Source organism: Sturnira hondurensis, unplaced genomic scaffold (genome assembly GCF_014824575.4).
Source record: "Sturnira hondurensis isolate 20B ecotype Veracruz unplaced genomic scaffold, ASM1482457v3 Scaffold0020080, whole genome shotgun sequence".
In the NCBI taxonomy this organism is placed as follows: domain Eukaryota; kingdom Metazoa; phylum Chordata; class Mammalia; order Chiroptera; family Phyllostomidae; genus Sturnira; species Sturnira hondurensis.
The window spans coordinates 1,234,070-1,261,999 of NW_028092711.1; the positions used below are offsets into that span (position 1 = coordinate 1,234,070).

The window sequence follows — 27,930 nt, forward strand, 5'->3', positions numbered from 1 at the left end:
TGAACATTTGGTTTAAGAAAGCAAAGAGGTGTCAACATTTTATAAAGTTGGTACTAACAAACCTGTTAAAAGATAACTCATTTCTTAAAAAATATTGCATTTTGGAATGTTTTATTCCTCTATTCAAAAGTTTTTCTCTAGTTTGTTCTTCTCAAGTAAAGCTATGGTTTCTTTGCCTGAATGTAAAAACATTATGTACCAAGTAATGGGATAGATCTTATGTATTGAGTGTGCACTCTTTGGTTAACAAACTATATATTTCGATTTAGTTGAAATTTGATTTTTGGGTTTTACCATTACTCAGTAGCTCTTAAACCCAATGGAGGCAAAGCTAGATTAATGTTTAGTGATTACAGCTCAAGAACCATTCCAAACCCAGAAACTCAAGAATATTCCAAAACCAATGAATTCCAAATTCATTGTTAGAAATATTGGCCAAACAGCTGTCATATGTGGTACACATTCAAATGAGCATACACTTTTTTTAAAAGGGGAGTTCTTATTGTATATTCAAGTACATCAATACTAGGAACGTTTTATTAACTTAATTATGACAGTAAGTTTTCTTCTGAACCCTGCAGTGTATATAAATCTAATGTGTGCTGTTTTTTCCTTATGGAGTAAAGAAGTTATGAATTGTTTGGTAAATTCAGCTACAAACAAGCATGATTAGTTATGGATTTATTTTATTGAATAAGGAGATTCAAGCCTACTAAGAAACTTAATATAATCATCCAACTCCAGTAGGAATTAATAAGTAATACAAAAAAACCTTCACTTTGTGATATAAACATTTTTTTCCTGATTACAAAACTAATGTTTCTTTAAGTCAGATGTGAACAAATTATCAGCATAAGATACTGATTTATAAAATCATTATTTATAATAAACCCTTTTCTAAAAGTATTATGTCTTTAAAAATTAAATTAGGGTTAATTTATATTAATATGGTTTTGTCAATAGATTACATTTACTAAATTCATTGAAATGGCTGTGATGTCCTTATCTACCAAACTAAAAATAATAGAAAAAACTGCATACATAATTTGAGTAGCTAGAAAAATTGTCGATTTTTGACATGTAAACCATGTCCTGGGCATAAGGTTGGCACTTTCAAATGCCTTAGTAATCCTGGGTACATTGGAATGATTTCACATTAGGAAGAGTTCCAGATAGTCTGTCCTCATAACGTGTTTTTTTGTTACCACATCTGAGGCTTCAGCTTTGGTGCTGCTTCTCAGTTTCAGTCTGAACTTGCTCTCGCCCTCTGAAAGAGTTCATGAAGGTATCTACGCCAAGGTACTCAAGGAAGGCAATTAACATCTTTGAAGATAATATTCTAGGGAAAAGCATAAGAAAAATCATAATGCTGTTAGAGGAGTCAAAGACACTTCTTTGCAATGATTACTTTCAAATTGCACCACGTGTGACATCCTGATTCATGCTGTGGACGCGTCATTAAACAAAAGGGATGAACAAAGGAATGCTGTGTCGCCTTTGCCAAGTGCCATCCTACATCTGGGGAGTCTGGGAAAATCCCAATGCTCAGGCCATGGTTTATCCATATATTACACTCACTGAGTTCTGTAGAAAAACTATACACATCCTTATGAACTAGACTAACAAATAGTAGCAAAAATGAGAAAGGAAACAAGACCAGTTTAAGCAGAATTTCTTGGGATAGGGCCCAGGCATCAGTTTCCAGTGTTCTCCAGGTAACTCCAATGTACACCTGAGGCTGAGAACCATTGATTGTTGTAGTTTCCAGGTGGCAAACACAAGGCCTGTGGGCCGAATCCAATCCCCCACCTTGTTTTATCCCATTGGTACCTTGTTTCTACCCAGTGGCAACCCTGAACTCCTTGCCCCTAGTTAAGGGGTGGTTACATTTATATAGTCCTAAAATCACATTTGGCCCTTTGAAGGCAACCACAAGGCTGATGTGGCCCCCCGGTTAAAATGAGTTTGACACCCCTGCTTTAGTTCCTTGAAATAGAGGAGCTGCACCTTCCGCTTAGTTCTGCTTAGATCAGCTCCATTCTGCTCAACTCAACTTCGTAAATATTTATTGTGTGCGTATTCTGTGTTAGGTACTGTACCAAGCCTGGAGCTTGGAGCTTGGAGCTGGTAACAGTTCAGAAAATGTGTCCTGTTCTCAGGGAGCATGCAGTCTAGCAATGAGGATAGTTGTTATACAAGTAACCATAGGTGTGATGAGTGCTAAAAAAGGCATCAGAAACTTTGACATAACTGCTTTGTCCAGGCAGCTCTGAAGTATGGATGAGTAGCAGGTACCATGTTATAACCTCCCATGTGTGTACATGTCCAGTGAATGCACGAATAAACCTAACATGTCACAAAACTTTTTTGAATAAAGTATAAATATAGTAACAAAAGTACTGGATTTATTAATAATTTTATAAAAACAAATCACTGGTTGTGTTTTGTACTGTGCTGACATTGTGTTGTGTCAGTAATTTACAGCAGGGGAGGAGTATATCCTGATGGTCAGAGTTTAAGATCTGCTATGAATCTGAAATTTTGTTTTGCAGCTTTGTTCCAGGATTCAGCTCATTAACTCTGTACAAATTACTTATTCTCATTAAATCCCAGATTCCCTAAGTGTGATAAAATGCATGCAAAACTATCACACAGTCTGACACATGTAGGCATCTGGTGAATGGTGTTGTTCTTCTTTAACTCCAGAGAAGACAGTGGACCTGGGCCAAATTCATTCACAAATACTCTGGAGCTCATGGCATTGGATTGAATGAAATTGTAGGTGCTCTTTTGCTAAAGGAAACAGTGAACTTGCCAGAAATCCTTAATATTTTCCTGGCAAAACACTCAGGTTTTTTTTCTTTGTTTTCAAAATAGAACTCTACACTAGTTGAACCAAAAGAATTAACCGGTTACAACAACCACAATAATAATAGTAATAATATAATAATAATAATAATAATAATAATAATAATTTAGGTGCTATGTGTTTCTCTTGAAGTAAATACGTTGTATTCTTTGAAGCATAATACATGGCTAAATTATTTTGGTGTCTGGAAAAACCAAAACACAACTAGCCATAGTCCAATAGATTGTCCTTATTCAATGAAAGTTCTTCTTTTCACCATTAAAAATATGAAGTTGCTTTCTGGCAAAAGAGGTAGCAATGATGGGATGATTTGTTAAAAATAACCAAAATGATAGAGAGGTCATTATTAACTTACTGTTTAAGGATCATTCCCAAATATATAAATTTTGGCATCAGTAAGTATGTTTGTTCCTCTAAAATAGCATTTACAATTTTTTGGGACACGTACTCCTGCTCCAGTAAAGGCAACAGATGTGGGAATCTGGAATAAAAATAAAGAGTTATATAATTAAAGTGTTATTTTTTGTTGTCATCATGAGCATTAATTATGAACTTTCAGATATGGAGTTATAACAATAGCTATGAATATCCAAACAAAATATAAATATTAGGAAATGTGTTGTATTTTTTCTCATGACCAATATTTGAGACCAGAGCTAATACATTTAATTTCCTACTGTGGAATCACTGCCTTTATTGATTTTCTGCTATGTGATGGTCTGAACTTATAAAAGCAATTGCTTTTGGATTTTTCTTCCCTCACCTTCAACTCAAATATCAAGTAATTGTTCTACTGTGAAGAAGGAAAATTGCAAAAATTATTTTGTAAAAAAATCTTGAGTATGTATAATGTGTCTGTATTTTAGGCAGACCATTTTTACAGCATTAACTACAATTAGATGTTGATAAAAGTCAATTGGAGTTGAAATGTGATAAACATATGAATAAAAGTTCCAAAAGACATTACTTTGACATATGATACTTTGATAAAATGTTTCTCTATTACTTGAACCACACCCCCTCAAGATACTCTATTTAGGCTGATTTTTGAAATATGATTGATTTCCCATAATTAAATGTTGGTAATTGGTATTTATATTTTATATGACTAAAAGTTCCCTAGGATTGTATCCTAAGGGGCTTCTCCACTTATTAAGATAGTTTTCCAAAAAACAAAACCATGCAACTGACCAACATGTACATGAAAAGGTGCACAATATCACTCATCATTAGGGAAATGCAAAGGAAAACCACAATAAGATATCACCCCACAATTCTTAGAAGGACTCTTGTCAAAAAGCCAAGAGATGAGTGTTGTCAAGGATGTGGAGAAAAGAGAACGCTTATACATTGCTGGTGGGATTGTATATTTGATTTAGCCACTATAGAAAATGATATGGACATCCCTCAAAAAGTTAAAAGTAGAACTACCGTATGATCCAGCAATCCCATTTCTGGGTACATATCAGGATCTCATAGAGACATAAGCTCTCTGTGTTCATTTGCAGTACTATTTACATTGCCAAGATTTGGCAATCTTTTTGTTTGTGACAACTTGGATGAAACTTGATGGCATTATGCAAAGTGAAATAATCAGAGGAAGATAAATACTGTATCAATTATATGTGGAATCTAAAAAGCCAAAGTGAGAGAAACAGAAGCTAAGAGATGGGAAAAATGGGGAGATGGTGATTAAAGTTATATTACCAACTGCTGGGGATGTAATATGCAGCAGGGTGATTATAGCTAATAATAGTCTATGTAAAATTTGATTGTTGCTAAAAGAGCAGATCTTAAATGTTCTTAAAAGAAAAAAGTAATGGTAATTAGATGGCAGCTAGGGCTAGTAATTATGGCAATTATTTCGCAATATATAAATGTATCAGATAAATATGTTTTTACATTGTATGTGCTTATTTCCTCTGTCAAATGTTAATTGACTATAGAGGTGTGGGTTTATTTCTGGGCTCTCTGTTCTGTTCCATTGATCTATGTGTCTGTACCATGTTGTTTTGATTACTATGGCCTTATAGTATAGTTTCGTAGTAGTAGCGTAATATGAAAAAGTTGATTCCTCCAACTTTGTTCTTCTTTCCCAAGATTGCTGTTATAATTCGGGGCCATTTGTTGTTCTATATACATTTTTGGAATATTTTTCCTAGTTCTGTGAAATATACCATTGGTGACTTGATAGGAATTACATCGAATCTATAGATTGATTTGGGTAGTAGGGACATTTTAGTGATGATAATTCCTCCTGTCCATGAACACAGGATATGCTTCCACTTATTTGTATCTTTAGTTTCTTTGTCAGTGTCTTATAACTTTCCAAGTACAGGTCTTTTACATCTTCAATTATTTCTTTTTGAAGCAATTATGAATAGGGTTGTTTTCTTAATTTCCCTTTCTGTTAGTTCATTACTGTTATATAAAAATGCAACTGGATTTCTGGACATTAATTTTTTACCCTGCTGCTTTGCTGAATTTACTTATCAGGTCTAGTAGTTACTTGGTGGAATCTTTGGGGTTCTCCATGTACGGTACCATGTCATCGGCAAATAATGACAGTTTAACTTCTTCTTTCCAATTTGAATGCCTTTTGTTTCTTCTTGTCTGATGGCTATGGCTAGGACTTCTAGTACTATGTTGAATAAGAGAGGTGAAATGGACATTCCTGTTTGTTCCTGATCCTAAGGAGAATACTTACAGTTTTTGCTCATAGAGTATGATGCTGGTCGTGGCTTTGTCATATATGCCTTTTATTATGTTTAGGAGCGTTTTGATCATAAATGGGTGCTGGGTTTATCAAATGCTTTTTCTGCATCTAGTTATATGAACATGTGGTTTTTATCCTTCATTTTGTTTATGTGGCGAATCACATTTATTAATTTGCAAATGTTACACCAAGCTTGCAATCCCAGAATAGATCCTATTTGATCTTGGTGTATAATTTTTTTGATGTGTTGTTGAATTTAGGTTGCTAATATTTTGTTGAGGATTTTAGCATCTATGTTCATCAGGGATATTGGCCTGTAATTGTTTTTGTAGTGTCTTCACCTGGTTGTGGAATTAGGGTAATGCTTACCTCATAAAATGGACTTGGAAGTCTTCCCTCTTGAATTTTATGAAACGGTTTAAGAAGAAGAGGTGGTAGTTCTCAGAAAATTCACCTGTGAAGCCCAGGGCTTTTGCTTGTTGGGAGTTTTTGATCACTGCTGCAGTTTCACTAGGTGTAATCTGTCTATTCAGATTCTTTGATTCCTCCTGATTTAGTTTTGGAAGACTGTATGTTTCTAGGAATTTATCCCTTTTTTCCAGGTTATCCAATTTCTTGACATATAGCTATTCATATTCTGAGTAGCATATGTTTTCACAGTTTATCTCTGTGGTAGCATGTATCAGTACTTCCTTCCTTTTTATGGCTTATATTTCGTTGTGTGGAAGTATCACAGTGTTTACCCTTTCATCCGTTGATAGACATTTGAGCTTTTCCACTTTTTTAATATTATGAATAATGCTGCTATGAACATTTTATGTACAAATTTTTGTGTGAGTGTTTTATATTCCTGGATATATAGATCTTGGAATGGAAATGTGAACTATATTTGAGAAACTGTTCAACCATTTTTGAAAGTGGCTGCATCATTTGACAATCCTATCAGCAATGCATGAGGATTCCAATATCTTCACATCCTCATCAGCAATTATGATCTGTCTATTTGAAGTTAGCCATCTTAGGGGATGTGAAATGGTTTTTCACTGAGCCTTTAATTTACATTTCCCTAATGACTAATGATGCTGAGCATCTTTTTATGTGATATTGATTATTTGTGTATTTTCTTGGGAGAAGTGTCTATTCATGTATTTTGCCAATTTTTAAATGGGGTTGTCTTTTTATTGTTAACTTGTGAAGACTTCCTTATATTATCTGGAAGTCCCCTATCAGCTGTACAGTTTGCAAAAATTTTCTGTCATGCTGTGAGTTGTATTCTCACTTTCTTGATATCTTTGTAGCACATCCATTGTTGTTTGTATATTTTGATATTGCAACTAATAAATCACTGCCTAACCTAAGGCCACAAGATCTACACTGTTTCTTCTAAGAGCTTTAGGGTTTTATCTCCTATATTTAGGTCTTTGATTTATTTTGAGTTAATTTTTCTCTCTGGCAGGAAGTAAGGGTCCAACTTCACTCTTTTGCATATGGCTGTCCAATTGTCCCAGCATCATTTGTTTAGAAGACTGTTATTTCCTCACTAAATGGTCTTAGCATCTCTGTTGAAAATCAGTAACTGAAGGGTTTATTTCTGGATTCTCAATTTTACTCTATTGATCTATATGTCTGACTTCAGACAAATATCAAACTGCCTTGGTTAGTGTAGCTTTGTAGTAAGGTTTGATATTAAGAAGTCTGATTCACTTTAACTTCATTCTTCTTTTTTAAGATGGTTTTGGCTTTGTGGGTCTCTTGCATTTCTGTAATGGTTTTAGAACCATCTCATCAATTCCTGCAGAAAAGGCACCTGGGGTTCTGATAGGAATTTCATTATATCTGTAGTTCGACTTAGAGAGTATTGGCATCTTAATAACAGTAAGTTATTACTGTTATTACTGTTATTATTACTGTTCTACTCTCTGAACATGGGATTTCTTTCCACCTATTTGTCTTCTTTAATATCTTTCAAAAATGTCTTATAATTCTCAAAGTATGTTTTGTACTTTTCTTGTTAAATTTATTCCTAAGTTTTTATTATTTTTGATGCTGTTGCAAGTGAAATTGTTTTATTAATTTCAGTTTTGTGTTCATTACAAGTATATTGAAATACAGTTAATTTTTGTATATTGATCTTGTATATTGTTCTTGCAATCTTGCTTAATTTATTTCTTATATCTAATAATTTGCATGCACGTGTTTGTATTCCTAAGGTTTGTCTATGAATACGAGATCATGCTATCTGAAAATATAGTTTTACTTCTTCTTATCAGTCTTGGTACCTATTTTTTAAAATATGTTTTTATTGATTATGTTATTACACTTGTCCCATTTTTCCCCTTCACTCCCTTCCACCCTTCACACCCCTTCCCACCCACATTCCCCAACTTTAGTTCATGTCTATGTGTCATACTTATAAGTTCTTTAGCTTCTACATTTTCTATACTATTCCTAACCTTCCCCTGTCTATCTTCTACCTACCGTGTATGTTGCTTATTCTCTGTACCTTTTCCCCCTTTCTCCCCACCCACTCCCCCACAGATAACCCTGCATGTGATCTCCATTTCTGTGATTCTTTTCCTGTTCTAGTTGTTTGCTTAGTTTGTTTTTGTTTTTGTTTTCATTTTAGGTTCAGTTGCTAATAACTGAGTTTGTTGTTATTTTGCTGTTCTTATTTTTTATCTTCTTTTTCTTAGATTTTAACATTTTAACATTTAACATTTTATATAATAAGGGGTTGGTGATGATGAACTCCTTTAACTTGACCTTATCTGGGAAGCAAGTTATCTGCCCTTCCATTCTAAATGATAGCTTTGCTGGATAGAGTAATCTTGGATGTAGGTCCTTGCCTTTCATGACATGGAATACTTTTTTCTGGCCCCTTCTTGCCTGCAAGGTTTCTTTTGAGAAATCAGCTGACAGTCTTATGGGCACTCCTTTGTAGGTCACTCTCTCCTTTTCTCTCACTGCTTTTAAGATTCTCTCCTTATCTTTCATCTTGGGTAATGTAATTATGATGTGCCTTGGTGTGTGCTTCCTTGGATCCAACTTCTTTGGAACTCTCTGGGCTTCCTGAACTTCCTGGAAACCTGTTTCCTTTGCCAGATTGGAGAAGTTCTCTTTCATGATTTGTTCAAATAAGTTTCCAGTTTCTTGCTCTTGTTCTTCCCCTTCTGGTACCCCTATGATTTGGATGTTGGAACGTTTAAAGATGTCCTGGAGGTTTGTAAGCTTTTCCTCATTTTTTTGAATTCTCGTTTCTTCATTCTGTTCTGGTTGAATGTTTATTTCTTCCTTCTGTTCCAAATAGTTGATTTGTGTCCCATTTCCTTCCCATCACTGTTGGTTCCTTATATATTTTCCTTTATTTCACTTAGCTTAGCCTTTATTTTTTTCATCTAATTTGCAACCATATTTAACCAATTCTGTGAGCATCTTGATTACCAGTGTTTTGAACTGTACATCTGATAGGTTGGCTATTTGTTCATTGTTTAATTGTGTATTTTCTAGGGCTTTGATCTGTTCTCTCATTTGGGCCATTTTTTTTTGTCTTGGAGTATTGTTACATAGTAGGGGGCGGAGCCTTAGGTGTTCACCACAGTGGGGCAACCCAGGTCGCTGGGTTGTGACCCTGTGTGTTGGGGAGGGGTTCGGGAGGGAACAGTGCCACTTGTTCAGCTGTCTGCTGATTTTTAGTCACTTCCCCCACTACCCACAATCAAATCGGGCCCTACTGGTGCTGATTCACTGGTTGGGTGGGCTTGTGTACATTCTAGGACCCTGTAGGTCTCTCCAACAAACTCTCCTATGGGGCTGGGAGTTTCTCCTGCTGCCTCAACCCTCACAGGTGTTTTCAGTCAGAGGTTTGAGGCCTTATTTCCCCACACAGGAAATCTGGTTTGTGTAGTCTGTCTTTCTCCTGAGTTGTTTATTTGCACACGAATGTGGGACTGCCAGGTCTGCCAACTGCTGAGAGTCCTTTCTGCCTGGCTGCCTGTCTCCACCCCTCCTACTGGTCTGGATGAATGTTTCTTCTTTAACTCCTTGGTTGTCGGACTGCCATACAGTTCATTTTTCTATCAGTTCTGGTTATTTTTTGTTTTTGAATTTGTTGTCCTTCTTTTGGTTGGGTGAGGAGGCACAGTGTGTCTACCTATGCCTTCATCTTGGCTGGAAGTCTGGGTACCTATTGTTTTATAGTCTTGCCTAATTGTCCTGTTGAACAGGAGTTGTATCAGAGTTTTGAGAGCAAAGCAGACATCCATGTCTTTTTTAAAAAAAGTACTCAGTCTTTTACATTTAATTATAATGTTAGCTGTAGTTTTATATAGGTGCTGCTTATCAGATTGTAGAACTTTTCTTCTCGTTTCTTGAGTATTCTTATAATGAAAGTGTTAGATCATCATATGCTTTTTCTATTAAGATGGCCAAGTGGCATTTATTCTTTGTTTTATTGATGTGATGTGTACATTAAATTATCTTCATATGTTAGCCTAATCTTGCAGATAGATTATGCTTGGTCATGGTGTGTTATAATTATGATATGTTGTTGGATTCAGTTTGCTATTATTTTATTGAGGATATTTATATTTATATTCATAAGAGATATTGAATTTTAGTTGTATTTTGTTGTGATGTTTGTCTGATTTTGGTATCAGAGTTACAGAGTGAATTGGGAAGTATTAAGTCCTTTTCTATTTTTAGAAGAATTTTTGAAAGATTGATATTAATCCATCTTTAAGTGTTTGGTAGAATTCACCAGTAAATCCATTTGGACCTGGGCTTTTCCTTGTAGGAATTTCTTTTTAGATTACTAATTTAATTTCTTCTTTAAGTCAATTCAGTTTTTTTATTTCCTCTTGAGCCAGTTTTGTTAGCTTTTGTTGTCTATTTCATCTAAGTTATCTAGTATTTTCTTATGATTTTTTTCTTTCTGTCAGAAATGATGTCCTTTCTTTTAGTCCTGATTCTAGCACTTTGAGTCTTCTCTTTTCTTTTGTTACTCTGGCTAAAGTTTTTAAAATTTTATTGATTTTTCATGAAGTCAACTTTGTTTCATTGATTTTTTCCTGTAGTTTCCCACTCTCTATTTCATTTATTTCTGCTACAAATTTTATCATTTCTCCTTGCTTTGGACTTAATATGCTGTTATTTTTTATAGTTTTTTAAGGTGGAAGATTATGCTTTTAGAGTCTTTCTTTTTTAATGTAATCACTTACATCCATAAATTGCCCTCTAAGCACTGCTTTAGCTGCATCCCATATATTTTGGTATCTTGTATTTCCACATATTTATAATTCAAAATTTCTTTGGGGGTTGATTTTGAAATTTCATCCCATTTTGGTCAGAGAACATACTTTGTATGATTTAATTCCTTTTGAGTTTGTTGGTGGTTGTTTCATGGCCTGGTGTATGGTGTATCCTGGAGAATATTATGTGTTTATGTGAGACAGTGAATTTTGCTGTTGTTAGGAAGATTGTACTATAGATATGTGTTAGGTCTACTTAGTTTATAGTGTTCTAGTGTTCTATGTCCTTTGGATCTTAAGGTGAAGTGTATCAACAAATTTTTTTAGTTTCATTTTGTCTTAATTTTTGACTTCATTCTTGCCTTGTTTTGTTTGTTGTATATAAGATACTTGGCTGATGATTTTTTTTAATTCAGCACTTAGGATGTATAATCTACTGCTTCCTGGTTTTCATTACTTCTATTGAGAAACCAGCTACTTATTGCATTTGGGTTCCTTTGTACACAGTGAGTCATTTTTACCTTTTGGATCTTTCAAAAATTTCCTTTTTAAAAAAAAATATATTTTAAATTTATTTTTAGAGAGAGGGGAAAGGAAGGAGAAAGAGTGGGAGAGAAACATCAATGTGTGGTTGCCTCTCATGTGTCCCCTACTGGGGATCTGGCCTGCAACCCAGGCATGTGCCCTGACTGGGAATCGAACCAGCAACCCTTTGCTTCACAGGCCCGTGCTCAATCCACTGAGCTACACCAGCCAGGGCTTCCTTTTGTTTTTCAACATTTTTATATATGATATGTCTCCATGTATAACTCCTTATGTTTATCCTATTTGGGACTCATTTAGCTTTCTAAATATGTAAATTAGTTATTTTAAAATTAAATTTGGGGAGTTTTCAACCATAATTTCTTTGAGTATTTTTTTCTGGTCTTTTCATTTCTTTCTTTACTCATCTGATGATGTGATATAATTAATGGTGTTCCAGATTTTTCTGAGGCTCTGTTCATGTTCCTTCATTTTTGCTCTCTGTTTTTATCTAATTGCATATCTCTATCCATCTATCTTTAAGTTCACGTACTCTTTCTTCTGCCAGCTCAGTTCTGCTGTTGAGCCACTCTAGTGAATTTTTCTTTTCAGTTATTTTCTTTCCCACTCCAAAATTTACATTGGTTCTTTTCTACTCTAAAATTTACATTCATTTCTTTTTTATCTAAAAATAATTTCTATCTACTTATTGCTATTTGATGAATCATTGTCATCATGCTTTCTTTCCATTATAAAAATATGGATTTATTTAGATCTTTGAATGTATTTATAATAGGTTCTTTGAAGTTTTTCTGCTAAGTCCAACATCTGGGTCCCCTTCGTGGTAATTTACATTGCCTACATTTTTTTCTTATGTATGATTCACACTTACCTATGTCTTTGCATATTATATACTTTTTTTGTTAAAAGTACACATTTTTTTATAATGTGTTGTAGTCCTCTATGGAGTTTGTTGTTAGGGTTGTTTGTTTATTTAGTGACTTGGCTGGAGTAATTAAGTGAAGTATATTTCTTCTTCAATTTGTAGTTTTTAATGTAATTTCTTGGCGAATGCCATCTTGGGCATGCGTACAGTCTTCCTGCTCTCAGGGATAACTAGTTTTACCCAAGCAATATTTGACTGTCTTTCTCTCTTAAATTTCTAGCTGATCTGCCTCTATTCATTTCACATCCAGCTCTTAACCTTTACAATATACTAGTCAGTTGTACTATTTTCTGCATAATGCTCTTATCTATGGTCTTAGCCACTTGAAAGGTAGGTCCCAAGTCAGAGCCATAGAGATTCTAGTCTTTGAAGATGATTTTGACCCTTTCCTGGCAGAACCTCTGTGTTATGAAGCAGAAGTTGGGTGTGATGAGAAATTCACTCTTTACTGGTAGCCCCATATGGATTTTCTTTGTTGAGCAGGATCTGAGAGTTGGCAGGAATTAGTGTCACCACCTGGATGCTGCTATCACCCTGCATAGACCTCTCACAACCCAGAGCCTCAGAGGTCGGGATCTGCCAATATTTACTGTCTGGGTAATCTACCCAAAATAAGTCTTCTAACTTAAGAATATGGGAGAGATAGGACTTAGCACTTGACTTCCGAATAAACTAATGTGGCTCTCTAACAACAAAGAGCTGTTTTGGAAAGAGGAATTCAGCAATAGCCTCTCCCCTGATCTTTCCTACCTAGTGGGAGTTGAGGGAAAGGGAACAACTTGGGAAAGTTGAGGGAAACTTTCCCTCAACTTTCCCTTTGAGGGAAAGGGAACAAAAGGAAAAGTCTTGCTGAGTCCATATGCTCGATATAGGCCTTCTATAGAAAATAAGATCTTCTGATGTTCATTGCTGTCAAACTATCCAGGATAGCTGTTCTGCCCCAGGGAACTGGGTGAATTAGAAAGTGCCACTTGGCTGTCAAACTCACTGAAATAACCATTCTACGAGGCAGAGCTATGGGTGGATAGCCCCAATGCTATGGTCTCCCAGTAGATTTTTTTTGAATAAATATTTTTCAATTTGTTGCATGTCTTTTGATCAACCTCCAAAGATCTGGAATGATTGTTTTTGCTAATTTTCACCAGCTAAATAGATGTGTCTTTGTGAGAGATTTTCCCCATTTATATTCTGTAAACTCTTCACTACCTGTTTTGGCATTTTCTATTTGGTTTTATAGTTTTACTAGACTCTAAATAGCCTCATTGCTTTCTATCCATCCTTTTTGTTGACTACCTCTTTTTCCTGTTATTATAGCTGATTAATGTAATTTGTGTCATGTCCGTCTTCTTTTTAGCAGTTGTGATGGCTATACTTGCTCTCAATCATGTATCTACATTTCAATATATTCTACTGATTGGCTGGCTTCTTTGGTACAAGCCCTCATATTTCATTTGCATCCTTATTTGGATTGCTCTACCAAATATAACCTTTATATCAAAACACACTTCCCCAATACTTTCCCACATATATTAATTAATCTTATAAAATAGTTTATCATTTAGATTACTTTTATTTCCGTATACTTCTTAGGAAAGAACTTATCAATACTATAATGTTAAATATTTTATTAATATCTGACTTCCAATTTTTTTGTTGTATTATTCTGATCAGCTGTTTAGGTTTAAGCTTTCACCATACCATGAACTTTATAACCTATATTAATATTTTTAAATGTAATAAATTCATTAGCTTAATATATATTGATTTTTTCCTTTTACTAAATTAGGCATTTAAATTATTTCTTTTGTTTTACTGTCCTATTTCAGAAGTTCAAAATGGAGCGATAACTGACATACATTGGAAGATTATTCTAAAAGTAAGAATTACTCTAAGTGTTTACTTACTTGCTTGTAGCACCGTCAAACATTCCAGTTTTGATGAGAAATGGGCAAACAATGGTGGTTTTAACATTAGTTTTCTGTACTAGTTCTAATTCAAACATGAGAGACTCTGCCAAGCCAAAAGCTGCAAATTTGCTTGAAGAATAATCTAAAACAAAGTGAAGAACTGTTAGTAATAAAAATGGACATGCTAATTTATAGAATCATTTAAAAAATGGAAAATCTCTTTCTTTTTTGTGGTTTATCTTGGGGGACAAAGTATCATTGTTCGTTCAAGTCATTTTTGTGGCCACTCCACTCCTGTGTATCCACACGATATACCCCAAAATGAGGTGGAAATTATTTCAGTTTCTCTTAACTCAAGAAGACTAATGAGCCAAGTGGCACACTTTTCTCTATTTTTTTATAAGAGAGTACCTCTTCTTGCCACTGCTATTTTAAATGGGAAAATGGGAAGTAATGCTGGTGTTATAAATAGAATAATGCTGGTATTATAAATAGTATAAGAAATTTCCCCTTGGTGCAGGAAGAGTTTCTATACCTTGAAAGAGTTCTAATTTCCAGGTGCCATGGACTGGTTAATATAGAGACACATGGTTAAGTACTCACCTGATAGTACATTAATACCAATTAATCCTGCTACACTTGAAATACAGACCAAATGACCATGGTTAGCTTTAATCATGGCGGGAAGGAAGGCCTTACAAGTCTGGAAGATATAAATATATAGGATCAATATTTCATTCACTTATTATTGTATTTGCTCAATAATTATTTGATGGATTTTCAGATTCATTTAATAAATATTTACATAACAGTTATTATGTTTTAAATCCTGTCATAGTACATGTAGTTACTGTCCTTAAGGATCTTATAATTTATTACATGTTAATCAATAAGAAATACTATTTGATTTGTTTCTCCTTTTAAGTTAACTATACAAATTGAATTATATCAACATTTTTTTATATTTTGCTTTAAAAATCCCCTCAAAGCCTAGTTTTTCTTTATTTTTATTTTTATTTTTATTTAATTCTTGTTCAAGTACAGTTTTTTGTCTTATATAGTTTTTCTAATATGCTGAGCTTTTCCATGTAGTTTTCAGCCATTTATATTAAAATTTGATCACGTCCACGTTCCTGGCTGTATGATGAACAGGATTCCTCTGCACATCAGTGGATTGGCAGAATGAGAAAAACTCAAAGAAAGGTGAATTTCAATGCAAGGAAAACAGGCTGGTAAATAAGGTGCTTTGTGATTGTCTAACATGATTTAGATATATTTTTAGTTATTGATATTTTGGTAAAATCCTCTTCTTCATCCTCAGCTGAGACGTTAACTCAGTATCCTAAGATCCCATGTCATGACAAAGTTCCAGTTCTCTTAACCCTGTGCTTCCCAGGTTCTCTCAAGGAGCTTCTCCATTCTCCTTTCCTCTGCTATTGGGATTTTAAATCTAACCTCTGTTCAGAAATAATCATCCAAAAGTTGGAAATAAAGCAAACAGATGGCTGTGTGACTTTCAACATACTAGAACATTTTATTTTATTTTAGATTTTATTTATTTATTTTAGATTTTATTTATCTTTAGAGGGGAAGGAGAGAGGGAGAGAAACATCAATGTATGGTTGCATTTCGTGCGTCCCCTGCTGGGAGTTGGCCTGCAGGGAACCAGCCTGCAACCCAGGCATGTGCCCTGACTGGGAATCGAACCGTGATCCTCTTGTTCGCAGGCCCGCGCTCAATCCAGAACATTTTCTAATAACCTTGCCTGAGGTTTATCTAACTCTCTGGCAATGTAACTTGGACTGACTATAAGGACCCAGATGTTTCACAATCCTGTAAAATTAGAGGTTAACGTGTAGAAAACTAGTAGGCGTAATTTTTTTTATAATCTCGGAGGTAAGAGTTTAGTGGACTAATTTTAGCGTTCTTTTTCTTTAGCATTTCTTTTTAGCATTCTTTTTGTATACAAATACAAATTTCTCATGTCATCAATTTATTAGCTGTGTTATTCTGCTAATTGCCCCATAAATGAATTAAGTAAAACCTTGACAGGCAATCCTCACCATATTTCTATGAGATTTATGATTTTAATGATGTAAGAATTTTGCGTTAAGAGTTTTGCACAGTCTGCTGATTACGTACAAGGACCCAGCAGAGCAGATAGTAGCTTGTGGTTCAGAGAATGTCACCTTTGCTTGCAAGGTCTTTGGGTCTCACTAATCTTGTTCCAGAACTATTGAATTGATTGGTGAGTTTCTGCTTAGGTACAGGTAATTGGCCTTTTTTGACATCTAATGTTCAATGTGATAGCATTTTATATCTCTGTCTCTTGTGGTAATGACCTCTTTGTTGTTCAAAAATTCAAAATTAAAAACTATTGTTGCATTACTCATTACTGCAGGCTGTTGTAAATGGCAAGAATTGTATATTGCCTTTCAGCACAAGTGTATAAAAAAAATCCAGTCTGGGTCCCAACAGGCATTGCCAGAGTGATTATCTAGTATACCTCATAGGCTTTAGGGACTAGAGATCCAGCTGCAGCATCATTATGGGTGTCTGACAGTTTGTAAACTTTCAGTAATATGAAGCTGAGTAACAGAGTTGAAGGTGTGTGTCAGTGTTACTTTGGTAAGGAATTTCATGGGTTGAGGCAATGAAACTCCTTAGATGAAAGGGAGAGGCCCATTCAGAGGCCCTAATAGTGGCCCATAGTAGTCTGTGTCATATGGCTGAACACTGATTTAAAAGGAATCAGGGTAAGCAGTTGTCTACTCACAGGGATCTAATCACTTGCAGGCACTGGGTTTTGTTTGTGTTTCTCCACAGACTGCCCTTCCCCCCCGCCCCCAATATATCTATATGTGTACTTGCTTTTGAGCTTAGGCTGAAGTTGCTACTAGTTTTTGGTGTCCAGTTGAGAAAAAGAGAAAAGTAACTAGGTATTTCAAGAGTCTGTGTTTGAGTCCTAGGTATCAGTGAGGGCATTTTGGGACATTCTAGAAGATGAAATTATCATAGAAACTTGTCATTTGCTCTCACTGTAAGAATCTCCACCATTAAAGAGAAGAAAAAGCAATGCGCTCATTGTTCAGTGAGCAATTAATGAAACGTGTAAAATGCATTTATAACCAGGGAACTTACTTGAGAATTATATATTGATCCAGGTTTACACATTATTCATGATCAAGATAAATCTGTGAACTAATGAGACTTGTTTGATAAAGAACTGTATCTGTTTTTCCTAATTTTATCAAATGTGGGGTGTAATGCAAACAAGCATTAGATTTGCTTGATTTTATTTTATTGAATTTAATGTAAGACTTGGTTTTTCTCACAGAAAAGCCTAATTGATGAACTTCCTAATTGTTTTTCACACTGGTTATGGGCCAAAGAGTTATCATTGTTTTTTTAGAAAATATTTCAGGTTATCATGAATGCAAATATGTGTTCAGTTAAACTGAATTACAACCAGTGAAAACTTTATTGCAAAGAAAAAGGGTTGGTCTTTTTAAACTTCAGACAGTTCTGCCAGTTGTTTGAACTTAGCTACTCCACTTGCACTGTCTTTTACAATTCTTCCATGTCGTCTTTTTGACAGCCTTTTAATATCTCTAATGACTGTGCTACTCTGTAGTGTCAAATGACTTGAATACTTTAGGATAATATCAAGTTGGGTAAATTTCTGGGAAATCTTTGGTTATCCATAAAATTTTTTAAAAAACTAAAATTTGTAGAGCAAAGGTATGGGGTCAGCTAGCATCATTTGACTTGTTTATATATAAAGCTTGAGTTGATAAGGTAAATTTAATATGGTATATACTATATCTTCTAATATGATTATAAAGTTAATGATATTTTAAAGTTATGATTGAAAACTAACCATGATATTATTATATACCTATATATATGTTTAAGGTCATATATGAATAGATATTACAATTAATAAGCAAAATAAATGTATATATTTGTTAATACCTTTTCTGTTACTATGTAAGTGAACTAAGCCAAACAGACTAGAACATGCAGCGTACAGGTGCAAGTTCAGAGACTGCGTGAGGGCTGAATGGTGAGAGGGAGCCACCATGTGAGAGTCAGGAGAAAGAATATTCTTGTCAGAGAGAAGACCTTGGCCAAGACCCTCAATATAGGTAAGAGCTTGACGTGCTCTGGGGTGTTTTCAGGATCCTTGGAGTGTGGAAAGTGAGCAGAATGTAGAGAAAAATGAGAGGGGAGTGATAGGTATAGGAAGATATTACCACATCACGTAGGGGCCCATAGGCAATGGCAGATAACTGTATGTTATTCCAAGTGCATTTGGAATGCTCTGAATATTTTTTTAAATTTATTTATGTATTTTTAGGGATAGAGGAAAGGAGGGAGAAAGAGAGGGAGAGAAACATCAATATGTGGTTGCCTCTTATGTGGTCCCCACAGGGGACCTGGCCTGCAGCCTAGGCATGTGCTCTGACTGGGAATTGAACCAGCGACCCTTTGGTTCACAGCCCATGCTCAAGCCACTGAGCTACACCAGCTAGGGCTCTCTGAATATTTTTGAGCAGGGGAGTAGGATAATTTGGTTAAAGATCAATTTGTTCTTGTCTCAAGGCAGGTTAGAAAAGGGAAGGCCATGCTGAACTGCTGGCAAGAGATAATAAAGCCTTGGACCTGGGCTAGCGGCAGAGAAGGAGAAAAATGAGTGTACTTGAGCATGTTTTGTATGGAGAGCCAAGGATGTTAGCATTAGGGCAATGGAGGAATCAAGGATGACTTCTATGTTTGTGATGTGGTTAGATATCAGCACCCCCTAGCTTCATCTGCCAAGATGATTTTAGATGGGGTAGGAGTGGGAAGGAAAATCAGTCATTTCACAAATATTTATGGAACACGTATTGTATGTCAGGCACTGTGCTAGGTGCTCATTAAATATTGGTTGAAAGAGGTTTGTTGGGTTCCAGGTGGGGCTTTCCAGTGACGGAAAAAGAAGGTCAAGGAAATAGTTCTAAGAGCCTTAGAGAACGTGTATACAAGCAGATCCTGAAAACACCCCAGAGCACTTCAAGCTCTTACCTATATTGAGGGTCTTGGCCAAGCTCTTCTCTCTGACAAGAATATTCTTTCTCCTGACTCTCACATGGTAAGAAAGAGTAGCCTGGGACACCTGAAGCAGACACATTCCAAGGCCCTATACTTGGAGTTACAGAGGACTGAGGCCCTGTGCCCCTCTCCCTTCTCCATGACTCCAGCCCTCCGTGTCTCCTGCATGCCCCACACCTTCTTGTATCTATTTATTTCGTCACAGCTTCAAGTAGAAGCTCTCTTGGTGGAAACTCCCTTGGTAATGCGAGTCTCCTTCAGCTTCCTATCTGTTTTCCAGAGTTGTGTTATCCGAGATGATAGCCTCTAGGCATCTGACTATGTAAATATGCATTTAAATGAATTAAATTACATAAAATTAAGAGTTTGTTCTTCACTCCCACCAACCATATTTCAAGTGCTCAATAGCTGGGGTTGACTAGTGGCTACCATATTGGGAAGCACAGGAAAAGAACATTTCCATGATCACAGATAGTTCTACTGGATAGCACTGGTCTAAACACTCTAGGCTTCAAGAAAGCCAGCCTTCAGTTATACATTTACTATTTGTCCTTCTGTAAAGAGTCCCTCCTTTCTCTCTTGCTTCCTCTTTTTTTTAAGTATGGGCCATCACTTAGCAGTTGTAGGACCTTGGATAAGTCATTAAAACCCTTTAAGCCTCAAGGCCCTGGCTGGTGTAGCTCAGTGGATTGAGCACGGGCCTGCGAACCAGATGATCATGGTTCGATTCCCAGTCAGGGCACATTCCTGGGTTGCAGGCCAGTTCCCTGCAGGGGCCAGTTCCCAGCAGGGGATGCACAAGAAGCAACCATACATTGATGTTTCTCTTCCTCTCTCTTTCCCTTCCCCTCTAAAGATAAATAAATAAAATATTTAAAAAAAAACCCTTTAAGCCTCAGTGTCCTTATTTGTAAAATGATCATGAAAATGGCACCAAGGCTACCATGTGCAGGAAAAGAACTTAGAGCAGTGCCTGGGGCAGTCAGAACCTATTTCCTTTGTTTCAATGCCCAGTCACACACTCACATAAACCATGACTGTAAAAATAGCCACTTTCTTTCTACATGAGCTTCTCTTTCACTTATGAACAAATTAAATCTCTTTTGTATAATGGCTGTCAGTTCTGTTTGTATTTTGGTAGGGAGATTTCTGAACAGCCTAAAAGATCTTGGGACCAGACTAGAGAGGATAGAGGGAAGGGCCCTTTGCTGAGCATTTGTAACGGGGCAAGAAGAGGAATAACTAAGCTGAGTGTGTGTGGCAAGGGGAAACCCAGATGAGAAGCTGGGAATCTATGAATGGTCAATTCACAAAGGGTGTATATGCAGATAAATGGCTGAACAGTTGTTTACAGAAATAGATAGGATTTTTCCACTTATCAATAAAATAAAATGAAAAAGAGTGAAGATTTACCCAGAAATGAGATAGGGCATTCACACGAAATGATCTTTCTATCATGTCATCTGGAGTGTTGAGGAACATCTTCCCCGTCACCACACCTGCATTGTTAATGAGGAGGGTCACATCACCAACGTCTTTCTTAACCTGGACAGAAGTGAGTCGGGTGTTATTCATTAGAGGTGTTTACATTTTAATATGTGTTTCCATACCATTTTCATATGATACATCTCTATATCATTTAAAAATTCATTCAGGTAGTTTCTTCAAAACTAGTTATTTGATCTTGCACATAGAACCATATCAGCAATTTTAAAGTAACTTTACAATGAATTATACTAAATAAACCACGGTGATTTGTCAGTTTTGCTTAAAGAATCTTGATTTTTTTTTTTGGTGTAGAGATGACCTAATGTTACATCTTTTCTCTACCTCCTATTTCTGTTGTGCTATTAACCCTCCCCTGCCAGTTACTAATGCCGAGGATAGTGTATGGGTGATGTCTGATTCTGTCTCTCTGCTTGCTTCCAAATGTCTTCCTTCAGTTGGAAGTTAGATTTCCCTTCAGCATGGTGTCTCTGATAGTTACTACTTCTGCACGTATCTCCTTCCTGACTCTTCTGTGAATCAGCTGGCAGGAACGCATTCCATCCCCCTAGAGTCTGGCCAGTGCTCGGCAAGAAGACATCCCAGGCACAGATGTGTTTGGCCCACTGCCCAGCTACCTCTGTGAGCCTGTGCACCGCTGTCCAAAAGACTTCCCCAGATTGAATTCCTGTCGGTGGATGGTGTTTCCCTGCAGTCCACAGCTGTGCTGCAGCATTTTCCTTCATCTTCCCTTCTGCATTGCCCACCTTACCTGCTCGCATAATCCAAAATGTACCACCCATTCTACTCAGAAGCAAGCGTGCTCCAGAAAAACAAAACAAAACAAAACATGGGGATTGTTTCTCTTACAGTTTTGTCTCAAAGTAAGGCTTTGTAGGTGACATTGATAAAGCTGACCCAGGAGGAAAGCATGATGCACGTTTAATAACCATTTGAAGACTTTCTTTTTTGCTTTAACTGGAATCTTTTGAGCTGATACAACAATCTGTTTCTTTGTTTTTGAACCGGAAGCACTATCTGTCTTGACTTGATTTTCTAATTCCTGGCCCATGCACTGCTTTGTGGTAAGCCTTCCAGATAATATGATTGCGAGATTGTAGGTAAGTATCACTCCTGATGCAGTCAAATCAAGTAACTTTTGAAAGATGAGTTAATAATATTGCTGAGATGAGGTTGCGATGAGGATTACTTACTCTACTTTGGGGAGAAGTAAGACAGAGAAAGACATCCAAGGGAGTCTAACTTTTAGAGAGGAACATCCCATTGACTTGACAAGAGGATTGGTGTAAGCAAGGGCTCTTTCAGATCAGTTGCAAGGGAGGAACATGAGCCCAAGAAGAAGATGGAATCTACCTTTTAAAGTATATTTTATTAATTATGCTATTATAGTTGTCCCATTTTTCTCCCCTTTATTCCCCTCTGTCCAGCATTCCCCCTTCTACCAGCATTCCCCTGACTTAGTTCATGTCCATGGGTGGTGCTTATAAATTCTTTGGCTTCTACATTTCCTATACTATTCTTAACCCTCCCCTGTCTGTTTTGTGCCTACCAATTATACTTCTGATTCCCTGTATCTTTCCCGGACTCTAGTCCTCTCCCTCTCTCCACTCATAACCCTCCATGTGATCTCCATTTTTCTGATTCTGTTCTTGTTCTAGTTGTTTGCTTAGTTTGTTTTTGTGTTTTTAGGTTCTGTTGTTAGTTGTTAGTTTGTTGTCATTTTACTGCTCATAGTTTTCAGTCTTCTTTTTCTTAGATAAGTCCCTTTAACATTTCAAATAAAAAGGGCTTAGTGATGATGAACTCCTTTAACTTTATTTTATTTGGGAAGCACTTTATCTACCCTTCCGTTCTAAATGATAGCTTTGCTGGATAGAGTAATCTTGGATATAGGTCCTTGCCTTTAATTACTTTGAATACTTCTTTCTGGCCCCTTCTTGCCTGCAAGGTTTCTTTGGAGAAATCAGCTGATAGTCTTATGGGCACTCCTTTGCAGGTAACTATCTCCTTTTCTCTTGCTGCTTTTAAGATTCTCTCCTTATCTTAAATCTTAGGTAGTTCAATTATGATGTGTCTTGGTGTGTTCCTCCTTGAGTCTAATTTCTTTGAGACTCTCTGAGCTTCCTGGACTTCCTGGAAGTCTGTTTCCTTCGCCAGATTGGGGAAATTCTTCTTCACTATTTTTTCAAGTAAATTTTGAATTTCTTGCTCTTCTTCTCCTTCTGGCATCCAGTGATTTGGATATTGGAATTTTTAAAGTCTTAGGGGTTCCTAAGCCCCACCTCATGTTTTTTGAATTCTTGTTTCTTCATTCTGTTCTGCTTGAATGTTTATTTCTTCCTTCTACTCCAAATAGTTGATTTGTGTCCCAGTTGCCTTCCCTTCACTCTGGTTCCCTGTACACTTTTCTTTATTTCATTTTGCATAGCCTTCACGTCTTCCTGTATTTTGCGTTTGTACTTAACCATTTCTTTGACCATCCTGATTACCAGTGTTTTGAACTCTGCATCTGATAGGTTGGCTATCTCCTCGTCACTTAGTTCTTGTTTTGGAGTTTTGATCTTTTCTTTCATTTGGACCATATTTCTTTGTCTCAGTGCACCTGTTACATTGTAAGGGGCAGAGCCTTAGGTATTCACTTGGGCATGGTAACCCACTGTGTTGTGGTGCTGTCTGTGGGGGAGGGATCAGAGAGAGAACAATGCCACTTACTTGGTTCTCATCCGCTTTCAGTCACTTCCCCCACTACCAGCAAGCAAATTGGGCCCTTCTTATGCTGATTCCCAGGTGAGTGGGTTTATATTCTAGGACCCCATGGGTTTCTCCGATGAACCCTCCTGTGAGGCTGGGAGTTTCTCCCACCACCACAACTCCCACAGATTTTTATAGCCAGGGGTTGAGAGTTTAGTTTCCCACTCTGGGACCCTGGGTTATGTGGTCTGTCTCATTCCCCAGTTATTCCTCCTGGCTTATCCACATGTGATTGTGGGACTACCTGGTCTGCCAGCTTCCACCTTGAAGTGCAGCCTCTCTGCCTGGCTGCCCATCTCCCTACCTCCTACCAGTCTGGATGAATGTTTCTCCTCTAACTCCTTGGTTGTTTGACTTGCATACAGTTCAATTTTCTATCAGTTCTGGTTTTACTTTGTTTTTAAATTTGTTGTCATCTCTCTTTTGGTTGTGCAAGGAAGCAAAGCATATGTACCTATGCTTCCATCTTGGCTGGAAGTTGGAAACTATTTTTGAAATCTTTGATGTAAGACATTCTTGGCTATATAAGAAAAAAATTAATGGTCACTCTCACCCTGCCCAAGCTCTAGAGGGGGCAGGTAACTTGGTAAAAGTTGTACAACCAGTGAGCAAAAGCACCAGGACTAGTTCCAGTTTCTGTTGACACCTGATTGTAAATGAGTTGCCAAGACAGCAGTTGGGCAACTACTCAGAAAGCTCATTAAATTCCCACTTGAATCATTTTATTCTATGCCCCTTTGTGAAGGCTACAAAGTCAGATTCCTTACATGCAGACTCAAGAAAGAGGCATGGAGAGATCTTAGAAGAAGTCTATGACAAGCTTTTCTTCTCCTTGCTTTGTAAAAGCACGCACTAGATGCAATATTTTTCTTGGGCATAGAAATGAAGAAGGAGACCAGTCAGTTTACCTGATCAGCAACTCTGTAGACCTCTTCCCTGTTGCTACAGTCACACTTATAGGCAAATACTTTCTCACCACCCTTTTCTTTGGCCAGTCTACATGTTTCCATGTTGCCTTCTTCATTAATGTCCCATAGAACTACAATGGCTCCAAGGCTGGCAAATTTTATGGCCATTAGCCGCCCAAGTCCACTTCCAGCTCCTGTTATAAGTACAATCTCTCCAGCAACATTCTTTTTTCTCTTGGGAATTATCTTGTAAACCAAACATTCTAAAAAATAATATGAACATTTTGCCAAAAATACAGAGGTGTCCGAAATCAAATCCATGTTGATTCAGAGAAGAAGAGACTATCCTAATGAGAAAAAAAGGTGATTGGTAAATTCATTACATTATCACAATTGCAGTATACGTGAAGTATTTAGTATAAGAGGATTTACCCTCAAGACATTGATTATCTAGGATATGGTTTTTAGCAACAACTGCTCAAGTTGTTGAATTTTGAAATTATATAAATGATTATTATAAAATATTTTATGTTAACAAGAATATTTCCAATTTACAGGGTACTTTCTTACATATAACCTAATCTGACCTGTAGGTGGGACCACAGATTACTGGGGAGCTTTATAATTCAAGACACAAGGTACTTGAGTCTTGACTTGCCCAATCTTATATGACTAGTAAACCAAGACTTTAGATTCTCAATCTGTTTATTTTTCTATCACATAAACTCACTTGATGATCTCATATCTAATAGAAATGTGCTTTTTATCAGGTAGTTTTTCAGTACAATAAAATAACATCACAACACAATGAAAGCTTTTATATGTTTCCACCTGGTCCTTACAATACCCCTCTGAGAGAGTCAAACCAGATACAGTTATTACTATTTCATAGTGGGGACCTGAGACAAGAAATATTGAGTAGCTTCATTCAAGGTCATGTAGCTAGCTAATAAAACAAGCACCATTAGGATCATGGACAGAGGTCTTCTGAATTGTAGTCCAGTCCTTTACCATTAGAATAGACATTTCTTGGAGCTAATGTGTACTTTTCCCAGACTCACCTTTGACAAAAATAATACAGCATTTTTTTTTGTTTCTTGTGACACACCTTGATTTTTGATAACCATATTGCGACACTTGAACATTCTTACACAATCATTTCCTGTAGCAGTAAGATGTGGACATCTATAGAACTCACACTAAAAGATTACAGCTCCTAACGAAATAATAATAATAATAATAATAATAGTAATAATGTAGCGGTATATATGGAATGTTGCTACAATTCAGGCAAGTTCTAAGTGCTCTGTGTGGGTTTAACTCTTGCAGGGGTTGTCCTCTTTTACAGTTAAGAACAGGGTTATCAAAAGACTAAGCAAACTATCCTATGGTCACACAAGTAATACAGTGAAGACAGAAGCTAAACTTGCATGGTGACTTCATTCTCCAAGCTTTAAAGTGCTAAGAAATGTAGCAAAAAGAAAAAAGAAGGCAAACACTGAGTCTGGTAAAAAGAATGATCTTTGCATTACATTCATTTCGTATTAGTCAGGAGTTAATTTTGCAATATCTTGAAGACCTAAGTGAGGACTTTGAAGGTCCTAGGCTTTTTCATCTTGCAGGTGGCCCTGATCTGCCAGAAATTCCCACGGAGATAGGACAGAAAAAGAGCATTATTGCCAGAACACCATTCTAAATATTTATCTGAATTTTGGGAGGGAGAAAAAGTCCCGGGGAAGCCTGTTTTTAAGACAGAGCAGGAAAAAGGGCATTACAGATGTCTTTCATCAATGTATTTGGATTTGTTAAGAATATTGACCATATCCCTAAAGGTATTTTCCTTGGAAAATTTTAGGGACTTCCACTTACTGTAATGTTCATTAAGAGTTAATGCATATTTCAAGTTTATAATCAGGAAAGACATCAGGCTAGAGAGATTCACTGTCTTCTACAGGCCTATATAAACTTTCCTGGCTCAAGCACAATCCAACATGTAGTATATTGTGATTATGAGAAGATGTGATATCTTGTCATCTATTAAAAATAAATACAAGTGTGATGAAGGAGGCATTCTGGGTCTCAGGATTTTTATGTGGAGAAAAGAGAAGATTATGACTTTTGTCATACTTTTTGTAGGAGAAAATTTATTCTCAAAGTAGATGATTTATCTAGAAAAAGTTCAAGTGGCTTTCTATAAAACTTATTCAATTTTAGCAATATATTGTTACACTTTGGGACCATTCTGAGGACAAGAGTTTTGACATGTATCCAACTGTTTATTGTTTAAACGTTCCCTGAATTAAGAGACTTCACTCCCAGACTGCTGAAAGCACTCAATGTTGGAACAAAGAAGAAAAGTACACATAAGCCCTGGGTGTAGGAATTGCCGGCCAGAAAACCAGATTGCTCCCAGGGGGTCCTTGGACAGTCATGGCAATAGGACAGAAAAAAATCACTAAGCATTATGATGAGTATAAGTACTCAGCTGTATTATGTGCTTTACATGCCTTACTTTATTTGATCCCCCACATAGTCCTGTAAGGTAAGTATGAGTGAGATTCAGGTAGGCATGTAACTTGCTAAGGGGTACGTGGTTCTTCCATAGAAGTGGGACTGGAGGCCACTCTGTGGTTCCAGAGCTCCCGCCCCTTTGATCCCTACACACGAAGAAACCTGAATAAACTAGGCTTTAAGTCACAAGGACCTCCTTTCATTTTTCAAGCACGTCCTGAGCAGTTCGGTTTAAAAGGTGACTGTGAGAATGTTGTAAAAATTACCAATTTTCAGGAATGTTAAAAGTATCAAAACAACAAGTATAATAAGGCATTTTGTAAATTGTACAATGTCATGAAAATATTGATTCTGTCCTCGGCACTAGAGACTCTCCGATAACGCTGCTTAGTCTGCAGCTTGTCATCCATGAAGATAACTCTCCAGGAGGCTTGGAAGGCTTTTTTGTACATTTCAGCGTTAGCCTCAACTGTGAAATTGCTGAGGAGGGCTTGGGAAGAGGGTTTGCATAGCAGTTTATCTGACTCTCATTCTTCTTGGGAGCTGTTGGTTAATATAGGACCCTGTCACGAGGCCAAATCCATGTGTTCACCTTCATCCAGCTGGGCCCACAACCATGTCTCATTCCCCGGTCCCTTCTTGCCTGTCACCCTGTCTTTTCACCACCTCTTCCCCTCACCCTGCCAAAAATCACAAAACTGAGCAAGAACAATTAAAATAGAAGAAGAGACATGGAGGTGATAATCAAATTATGTCCCACCCCTATTTGGGAACTGTACTAAACTGTACCCAGAGAAACATTCAGGAGCAGGCACCTAATAATTTCTCTTGAGTGTCAAAGGACCTTAATCTTACCTGCAAAAACGTTGCACTCTGGAGGCACCAGTGTCCTCGTAGGGGAAGATGCAAACAGCTTGTGTTGAGACTGCCAGAAGCAGACTCTTAAATGCTTTC

At 36.7% G+C, this 27,930-nt stretch overlaps 1 protein-coding gene across 1 annotated transcript; it reads right to left on the bottom strand.

Annotated features, from left to right (window-relative positions):
* Nucleotides 1–669: 669 nt before the first annotated feature.
* LOC118974979 (short-chain dehydrogenase/reductase family 16C member 6-like) lies at nt 670–27,930 on the bottom strand. Its single transcript, XM_037028581.1, has 7 exons — nt 27,832–27,930; nt 24,466–24,812; nt 20,714–20,845; nt 14,810–14,909; nt 14,204–14,348; nt 3,225–3,350; nt 670–1,339 (listed from the first exon to the last, which is right to left on the bottom strand). The coding sequence occupies exons 2-7, from the start codon at nt 24,784–24,786 to the stop codon at nt 1,219–1,221; spliced, it is 945 nt and encodes a 314-aa protein (XP_036884476.1). The 5' UTR covers nt 24,787–24,812; nt 27,832–27,930; the 3' UTR covers nt 670–1,218.